The sequence below is a fragment of the Cydia strobilella genome, chromosome 16 (genome assembly GCF_947568885.1).
Source record: "Cydia strobilella chromosome 16, ilCydStro3.1, whole genome shotgun sequence".
NCBI classification, from domain to species: Eukaryota; Metazoa; Arthropoda; class Insecta; order Lepidoptera; family Tortricidae; genus Cydia; species Cydia strobilella.
Genome location: NC_086056.1, coordinates 15,426,530 through 15,436,631, shown reverse-complemented (window position 1 = coordinate 15,436,631; position 10,102 = coordinate 15,426,530). Strand labels below are relative to the sequence as shown.

The following is a 10,102-nucleotide window of genomic DNA, read 5'->3' as shown; positions in this document are numbered from 1 at the left end:
GAGTATTATATTATAATCCTTTATTACGAAAGTAGCCCGCACTTTTCTTTATTCCATGCATAGTGTTCAAGAACTCGCAAGTGACTGGTGCATCAAGTTTGAGCATGCTCAAGCTTCTTGCTCCCTGTGTTTTCCATAGAGGCGTTTTTAAACGAAGATTAATCTACTTGAATCTAAACGCATTCTATATCAGAAAAAAAAAATTGTTGTCCCTTCAACGTCAAGTCAAGTGTCAAGCACACGTGTTAGGTTATAAATTATTATTTTCGATAAAATCCAAATAAAGACAAATAAATATTGTTGCCAAGTGTTACTGCATTATAAAATGGGCACCGACGAAGCTAAACTAAAAGATTTTAAGCTAAAACCGATGAAGTGTGAGCTGAATTTCCTCAGTAAATCGGACGGTTCTGCTATTTTGTCTCAAGGTAAAAAATCATTCAAATGAATGACTAAAATCAGTATCTCTTATAGTAAATGTGAACCTTGATTTCTGTTTTATATTTTAGGTAGTACAGTAGCGTTGACTAGCGTCAATGGACCTCTGGAAGTTAAAATGTCAAGTCAAAGTATAGAGAAGACTACATTGGAAGTTCTCTTTACTCCTAAAGGCGGGAAACCTTCTGTAAAAGACCGGTAACTTCCATAATATGCTATGCAGTTTATTGGATCCTTTAAATATGAAATTACATGGCTGAGGATAGTCATACACAATTCAATTTGGCCCCAAAATAACCATAACTTTTGTGTATATTTTATATTAAACGAAGACGTCATATTAATTATGAAATGCATACATTTAATATTATACTGCTATTTCAATTCACAGAAATAATTATAACATTTAAAACTTTCGCGGTTTGAACACATATTAAATCACATCTAGAAACGGGTCTATCGCGAATTTATTTTGTTACCTTTATTTACCGACACGTCGACACAGGTTTCACTGGTCGTGGTCGCGGCTAACTGACGTCCCAGCATAGACCTAGAATTTGCGATAGACCCGTTTCTAAATGTGATTTAATACAGAAATAATTATTTTCTTTGTTTCGTTCTTTTTAGGGTTCTGTACCCAAAGGGTAAAAACGGGACCCTATTACTAGGACTCCGCTGTCCGTCTGTCTGTCACCAGGCTGTATCTCATGAACCGTGATAGCTAGACAGTTGAAATTTTCACTGATGATGTATTTCTGTTGCTGCTATAACAACAAATACTAAAAAGTATGGAACTCTCGGTGCGCGAGTCCGACTCGCACTTGTCCAGTTTTTAATTAGTATTTAGAAGGATTTTCTTCTAACCAATATTATGCTTCTAGGTATAAAGAGAATGTGATCCGTCAAACATGTGAGGAGGCCATCCTGAGCAGCCTGTACCCTCGCACCGGCATCACCGTCACAGTGCAGGAGCTTGAGGACTACGGAGGGGTAAGAATATTTCCCTCTTTGTCTTACGATTGTGACCAAATGCAATATTTTCCTTGCCATCTAATTATTTCACAAATTTATCACCTGGTAGATCCTACATTTGGTGGTCCTCTTGTGTTGCTCCAATTCATACTGGAATTCTGAGTGTGGTCTCGGAATCTCTTTACATTTCTTAAAAAAACCGGCCAAGTGCGAGTCGGGCTCGCGCACGAAGGGTTTCGTACCATTACGCAAAAAATGGCAAAAAAAACCACGTTCGTTGTATGGGAGCCCCACTTAAATATTTATATTATTCTGTTTTTAGTATTTGTTGTTATAGCGGCAATAGAAATACATCATCTGTGAAAATTTCAACTGTCTAGGTATCACGGTTCATGAGAAACAGCCTGGTGACAGACAGACGGACAGCAGAGTTTTAGTAATAGGGTCCCGTTTTTACCCTTTGGGTACGGAACCCTACAAAATGAATTTGCTGGCTGCACTACTTCTGTGATCTATTGTGACAAGCAGAGCAACATGTCAATGTTCTCTCCCTGTGTGTTTTGCCAAGCATAATATTTTATTACTGAACTGATGGTAGAGCATAATTCCATAAAACGCCTTAGACTCTTTTTTAGAGGCCGAGAAAGTGACAATGGCCAATGGCCAATGTGACAGTTTCAGTTGTTACTTGGAATTGTAGCGAGAGAAACAGCAAGTACTTAACAAAAAAACTATATTTAAAAATAAAAAAACAACTTTGTGGAGAAATCCAAAATTTAGGGTAGGTAGATTTAAATTATAGAGAATCTCAGGGGTAGGTCCTTAGTACAATTTAGTATGAGCCCGTAACAGAGATGGGCAAAATGTAATCGACTAACGATTAACGATTAAGATTACAAGAATTAATTGCGACTGACGATTGAAAACGACGATTGATCAATCTTAGTTGTATAGAGTGCAACTAATTTAGTTGCAACTAAATTAGTTGCCGATTGATTTCGGACAACTAAATTTTGTAATCGACTAATTAGTTAGACTATTTTCTCGCGACTAATGTTAGAAGCAAATTGAATAGAATACCTCGGTATGGCTATGTTGACAGACTGATTAGGACATCTTAACGGATGTTTAAAAATAAAATAGTCATGTATTACTTACGATATTTTGACCGTTTCTAAGGAGTGAGATCTGTTCTCACTATTATTTTGCTACTAAAGTAGTGCATCTCTCTGAAATTGGATTAAATTTCTCTTATCTAAGGGTAAATAAGAACTGGGTACTTTGTGCATTAGTAAAATAAGACTTAAAAAAACACAATTATATAAATCAAACTTTGTATCTATACATCTATACATATAATAAAGCGGAAGAGGGTCGAAAGTCTGTACATGGAAGATATTCGAAATAAAATTGGCTGGGGATACTTAGAATCGATAACAGAACACATTCTAACAGTTTTTAGAATTTTTGTCTGTTTATCTGTTTGTCTGTTTATCTGTTTGTCTGTTTATCTGTTTGTCTGTTTATCCGTTTATCTGTTTTATCTGTTTGTCTGTTTATTTGACCGCACAACTAACGAAAACGGCTGAACGGATTTTGATGCAAACTTTACTAATCTGTCGAAAAAATCCACGGCCAGGTTATAGGCTATAAAAATTTGAGAAATTTTTATAGCCTATAACCTGGCCTGGGGTTAAAAAGGGGATGAAAGTTTGTATGGGGTTCAAGATTTATTTTAAGCTAGCAATTTGAAACTTCGTAAGAAGATATATTATTGAAATACAAGAAAACTAATTTCAGCGTTTTTGAAAATTCATCCCCTAAGGAGGTGAAATAGAGGTTGAAAGTTTGTATGGAGATCAATTTTTTTTGAGTGCGTTACTTGAAACTTTGTATAATGGGCATATTATTATAACTAAGGAAAAGTGATTTTAGCGTTTTCAAGAATTCGTCCCCTAACAGGGTTAAAAGGGGGTTGAAAGTTTGAATCCATTACAAATGCTTTGAAACTTCTTATTCTTAGAAAGGTATGATAGACGATTACAAAAAAACTAATTTTGACGTTTTTGGAAATTTAACCCCTCAGGGGGTCAAAAAGGGGATGTTTGTCTTGGGGTGCAAATTTTATTTTAAGCTAGGAACTTAAAACTTTGCAAATCATTATTATATTAAAAAACAAGAAAATTACTTTCAGCGTTTTTAAAAATTCATCCCCCATGGTGGTGAAAAAGGGGTTAAAAACTTTATCTTGATAACTATATCATTTTAGCTACTAGGCTAAGTTAGGCATCGTTTTTGTATAAATCGGGTATGCCGAATTCATTTATGATATCTAAATGACACCATTCCCGAGTGAAAACACAAAAAATATGAAAAAAACTTTTTTTAATTTCTCTTCACGCTTAAACCGCTAAACCGATTTAGATAAAATTTTGTATAGAGATAGTTTGAGTCCCGTGGAAGAACATAGGGTAGTTTTTAACAAAAAAAAATGAAGACTGCGTTTGCATGGAGAAGCGGCCGTGCTCTTTCCTCTTAATAATGGTCACGAAGGTGGGTACTTAAAAAAAAACTTTTTTCAGTAAATGTCAAACTATTTGGGACTTATACGCGTTACCATGCCTTCCCGAAAAAAATCGAATCTTTCTCGAGTCTCGCAATGTATTGCGGCCACAAGGGGCACGGTCTCAGGAGTCTGAGAAAAACCACGGTGAGAGACTCAGTGGCGCTCTAGCCAGGCAGGTCGCTTCGCTTTCGGCTGAAACGGCAAGCCAGCGCGAGTCTCGATTGTGATCCCAAATACAGCGTACGCAATACATATGTGTGCGCAGATCCTGACAGAGTGTGGCGACGGAGAAGCCGTGTTCATCCTGCGTATCCCCCTCATTCTGAGCAACTTCCCGTTCCGCTTCAAGCGCCTACAGGTCCCCGTGAGAGTCTGATTCGCTATGACCATCAACAAGTCGTAGGGGCAGACGCTACGCAGATGCATTTCCCACTCCGAAAACAAAAAAAAATGGCCGCCGGCATCATGCTTAGACTGATTTCACTGGAGGACCGAAAATACATACATACAAATACATAAATATTCCGAAATACGTTTTTCCGATTTTTATAACCACGACTTTCATAATCCCGATTATTTATAAGTCCGAAATATCAAAATTACGATTTTTAAAAACACGATGGAATAAAATCACGAATGTGCTATTTCCGAAAACTTTAAATCCGATTGTCACTTGACAGAAAGCTTAGTTCCGATTTTACACTTTTCCGAAAAAAAAAATTTTCCGAATTTTTAAATTCCGAAAAATCATTGTCCGATCGGAAATAAAATAATTCGGTATTCAGAAATTCGGTTTTTTACAAGATCGGAAAAATGAAATCCGTGATATTCAAATGAAGACTCACGTTTTAGTAATTATTACGGGTACCTGTCGTGCCGCGTCATGTTAAATTCGGCATAAAATATTTTTGGCATAAAAATTCGGCATAAATAAATTAGACAGAACTGCGAACCTACGAACCCGAACTGTTGCTAGAAGTGGGTTAGGTTAGGTTAGAACTGCGACACCCAAGAAAACGAACTGTTGCCAGAAGTGGATTAGGTTAGGTTAGAATTGCGACCCCCAAGAAAACGAACTGTTGCCACAAAAAACGGCTTTTTGGGTTTTCGGAAATATAAATCTTCGTGATTTTCATCATTCGTAATTATGACAGTCGGAATTTTGATGGGTCGAGCATTTAAAAATCGGAATGATAAAATTCGACATTCTAAAATTCGGAATAATTTTTTTCGGAATTATGTAGTCGATTTGGCTAGGTACAGTCAAGGACGTAAAAATACAAAAATGGTACTGTATCGTTCGATATACACCTACTACTCTATGCCGTTTAAATCACGTCAAAAATTTGAATAAGGGCAAAAAAATATTGATTTTGGAGTGCAATTTTATTTAGAGGTAGCAAAGAGGATATAATATTATAGAGCGGTACTGTCATAGTAATATTTGTAACCACAGTAAATTCACTGCCATCTATCGACACACTTTAAAACTAAAAATGAAGATTTATAAAAATACGATAAAATGTATTTAAATATGGATAAATGATTTTTTTTATTTGCGGTAATTATTTTTTATTATTTTGACCCATGTTCTTTCACTGATATGCGTTAAAATTGTTAAATAATAACAAACGAAACCGTCAACGCCCTCTATACGAGAGTAGGCAAAAGGTAGTAGCGACATCTGATCGAGAATCAAATTTTCGTGATTTTCGAGGCACGTTTTTTCCTTAGACTGTATCCATCTATTACGGAGTAATATCTGTCTTTGGCGGTAGGTACCTAATTGTAAAATATTTTATCTGGACTACAGTCCTCTAGCGTATCCATCTGTCAACTTTACTTTAAGTTCCGTCTCCAGGGGACATTGAGATAAATTAGGGGTGAATTAGCCGCTTACTGACACAGACCGAATTCCACGCAGGCGAAGCCGCGGGCACAGCTAGTATTAAATATAAAAGCAACCATGATATGTATTTAGTTAAACTAAAGTTAAACTATAATTTTAGCTCAATCGGATAAAGATATCTGCTTCAAAATAAGTCGCAAAATTCTACCCAAACTAACATAGTTACAACATACGAGTACCTCCGTATGTTACATACATACGTACTTGTAGTTACATATTGCAAGATAAAAAATGCAAAAACCGGCGACTACGTAGTTTTAATATAGATTTAATCGTGAAATTTAGTCGATTGAAACTAAAACTAATTTAGTTGTTAGTCGAACATTCTCACAACTAATTTAATCGCAACTAAATTAATCGCGATTAAAAAATGACGATTGATATTTTTAATCGATTGATTAGTTAACTAAAATATTAATCGATTAATGCCCATCTCTGGCCCGTAATCACTTGCACACACTTTAAAACGAGTGCCACTTCCCTGCCGTGCGCTTGGTGCTGAGGTGGTGGGGGCGCATGTGCGTGGTGATGACGTCACTGCCTACGTGCCTACAGGTCTTCACGGGACAGCAGGGCAGCAGGTTGACTCCGGAGCCAGTGTTGGAAGTGTAGGTGGCAAGACCCCCGAGCGGGAGAAAACACTCACGCACCAATTAAACTTAGAGCATGTCGCTTATAATTAAATTTATTAATTTGTTTTAATTAATGGCCCATTTTTGTAAACCGAGGCTCGGAACCGGTTTTTTCTTCATACAAAAAATACCGGTATTATTACGTTCTTTTTCGTTCTTTGGTTTATTATTTAACTTTTTGTGGGACAATGGGCGCTATTTCCTTAAAGCTTCAATTTGAAATCAACCTTATCGACAACCGACAATATTAGATAGATAGATAGATAAAACGTTTATTTGGATGCTGCAAAACACACAATTTTAGTGTAAAGTATAAGTAGGTACATTGCAGTCAGAACAAAACTTATGTACTAAATTAAATTAACAATGTTAGTTGAAAACGTCCCATTGGGATATATCTGGTAGCAACTCCTAGCATGAAAATCACAGGCCTAAATAATATACTCGTATTTTATTTTGACCACAGCTCCTATCAACGTGCGTGAACTCCGTATGCCTAGCCCTAATAAACTCAGGCGTGGCGATGCGGCACGTTTTCGCCGCGGTGCTGTGTTGTGTAGACGAGTGCGGAGACATCCTCCTCGAACCTGAGGCCGACCAGCTAGATGCTGCGAGAGCTGTGTTTAGCTTCGTCTTTGATGAACGCGACAAGAGTCTTGTTACAGGTAATGTTATATGTTTATTAAGTAATAATTATTAAGGTAACATTTGTAAAATTTGACAATTTAAAAATTTCTACATAAGAAAAAATAAAACTACTTACTTACTGCTGTGGCGCGACGACCCGAAGTGGATCTTGGCCTTCGACACCAAAGACCGCCATGCTACTCTACAAGATAAAAATACAAAAATGTAATAATAATATTGATAATATAGGCTTGTCATTTTTGTCGTATAATATCTAAGTGTGCCCTTATAGTTAAATTCTTTGACGCGCTCCTGCTTGCCTCAGTGGCTAGGAATCGCAGACTTTCTTTCTTCCTAGTTCCGCCGCTCGCCGCTAGATGGCGCTGATATCAATCCTTACTGACGCATTGTTCCAGGCTTCACCGAGGGCAATTTCAGTGAAGACACGTACAGAGAGGCCATGGAGCGGTGCCGGTCTGCCAGCGACCTCGTGTTCGCATTCTACAGGGATATTGTTAGCAAATACTCGAAAATTATTGGAGGATAGTTGTTAGGAGTGGATGACGTGGTTGTATATACACTGTTAGAGTCCGTATTGGCACCGTGTGAAGTACTTGGTGGGGGTAAGTAAAGCGATCGCAGCGCATAAGGTGGTAAAAATTGACACTAATGGGAATTACCGTCTTTAACATTTCATAAAAGTTATATGGCTCGAAATGGAACTTTAATTTACGATTACTCCTGAGATATTCATTTAAATTGTATGGTGTAAGGTACCATTGTAATCTGTATGAAATGCTTAATATAACTAAAGTATTTAATTTGACAATTATTAATACTATTTCCGTGTAAATAGCTTTGCAAATACCACATACTATGAAATATTTTTGTAGAAGATAAGAATGGGTATAGAAAGTTATACTTAAAAGATAGACATACACCATCGCGGACTTTTTTGTAGAGCAATGAAAGGGAGATCTTTCCACCATACATTCTGTTGTTATATCTTAAACGGATTGGGCAGCGTTTTCGATTAAAGCTCTTAGCCAGCGTAATTTTTTTCTGACTTCATTAGCAAATATCGTCATATTTCAACCAATTTACACAAAACCTGAACAAATTATACGACTTAACCTTCCTCAAGAATCACTCTATTTATAGGTGAAAGCCGCATAAAAATCCGTTTAGTAGTTTTCGTTGAAATACGAGCCTATAGTTGCAACCGCTGTGTGGCGCTGTCGTCGTGCACGGTCCTAATCTGGGGAACGAAAATGTGAAAGCGCTACCTTACACGTCAAATTTCTATGAAAATATTACTGTTATATCTAGTGATGCCGCCACACTTTGTCGTTGCTGATCTAGCTTAGACTGACTCTTAGATGTAATATAAGATTAGATATAAAGTTGTCGCAAATAAGACAATATTACCGTTTGGAACGGTAACGGGGATTTTACATACGGTTTGCTGAGGGCCTACCGCGAACACCGAAGTTCGCAAATTGCGGGCATCTTTCTCTGTTTCTCCAATTAAGGCGTAATTAGAGTGACAGAGAAAAATGCCCAGTTTTCGCGGTAGGCCCCCAGTTTTGACTTGCCATTCGCTTGACTTGTTTGGTATGATACCATCGCGGTATGAAAAGGAGGTATATTTTTTATTCATCATGAAATTCGGTACAATGAAGGTCAAAGATATTAATCCTAACAAGGACACAAATATTTAAAAAAATACATTTATAAAATTTTGTCCGTTTGGCAACAGAAATATAGCTACGGTAAATTACTCGATGATTGGCTTTTTGAAATACCAACCAACATTGTGAAGTCATAATTGCCTCAAAATGAGGTTGGGACATTGGTTGGGGACATTTGTAATAGTCAAAGAGCTATTGAAAGTAGAAGAGATGGAAAGTCAGCTGAAATCTGAAATAAATGACGGTGTAGTTGGTGTACTGCGCTATAGAAATGTTTTGGGGTCACTGGATTGTCAAACGTTAAATTTTAATAACTAAGTTACCGTCAAAGATATATGTAACTCTGTATCCGTATAGCCTCGGAAATCAGTAAAAAATTATACTCGAATAGATGGCGCCATACCTCTGGCCTCTACTCGTGTAGATGGCGGTGGCTACACCGTTTGATACTTTAAAAAAATCTTGTTTTTACAACATTATTATTACATTAAAGAAAATACGGGTATTAATTACATCTTTTAATCCTGTGTCGAAATATGGCAGTAAATTTACTGTGACAACAAAATTTACTATGACAACAACTTTCTATACACTATTATCTTTGGTTACCGTATAATGTATAGGTACAGGAGCGTACAGCGCCATCTACACCAGCTGTCGAATTTGTATCATGAAATTTTCTTTGATTTTACGTATTACATTTACCTCAACTTTGTTTTCATTATGAAAATTTTTTACGAGTAATTCCTACCTGTAAATATAAAAACAATGAACAAACAAGCGTTTTATTTCCCCATAATTGTTCCTAAAATGTACAACCAATTACACTGACGTATTTGATAGGCATCACGCGGGATCCGTAGCGCAGGGACGCAAAAATAATAGAATATAGCTCTTTGTGTCGCCGCTACCGAATATGCCGACACGCGAGACGGGCACACTGGGAACAGAAATATTGGTGAAGCTATACTGATGGGCTGTCGAAAAGTTCCAGGATCGATATTTTTCCATTTCCAGAGTAAAAGTTTCCTTCATTTCATGTGAAATATTCTTAAAATTTCCGAGAGATTTTCCAACTTTTTGATAACTTTCTGCAAGTTATACTTGTTTAGGTGAAGCCCGTGGTATTTCACTCAACTGTTCGAGCGTAGGTACTCGGCTCAGGGGGTTATTACATCTGTCCGGTTGTCGGACACTTTATGCTGAGAAAGACAGAAAGGTATTTGTTATTTCCCTGACGCTATACGAAGGGTTCCGTACCGTTACG

The 10,102-nt window shown here is 37.0% G+C and overlaps 1 protein-coding gene across 1 annotated transcript; it reads left to right on the top strand.

Moving 5' to 3' along the window:
• The first annotated feature begins 224 nt into the window (after window positions 1-224).
• On the top strand, window positions 225-9,573 carry LOC134748388 (exosome complex component RRP46). The gene is made up of 5 exons (XM_063683169.1): window positions 225-428; window positions 510-636; window positions 1,320-1,428; window positions 6,984-7,182; window positions 7,561-9,573. The coding sequence occupies exons 1-5, from the start codon at window positions 326-328 to the stop codon at window positions 7,689-7,691; spliced, it is 669 nt and encodes a 222-aa protein (XP_063539239.1). The 5' UTR covers window positions 225-325; the 3' UTR covers window positions 7,692-9,573.
• The last annotated feature ends 529 nt before the right edge of the window (window positions 9,574-10,102 follow it).

Coding starts and splice junctions, on each gene's coding strand:
- LOC134748388 (XM_063683169.1), top strand. CDS start 326: ATGGGCACCGACGAAGCTAAACTAAAAGATTTTAAGCTAAAACCGATG. Junction 637..1,319: donor AAACCTTCTGTAAAAGACCG/GTAACTTCCATA, acceptor TTATGCTTCTAG/GTATAAAGAGAATGTGATCC. Junction 1,429..6,983: donor AGCTTGAGGACTACGGAGGG/GTAAGAATATTT, acceptor TTTTGACCACAG/CTCCTATCAACGTGCGTGAA.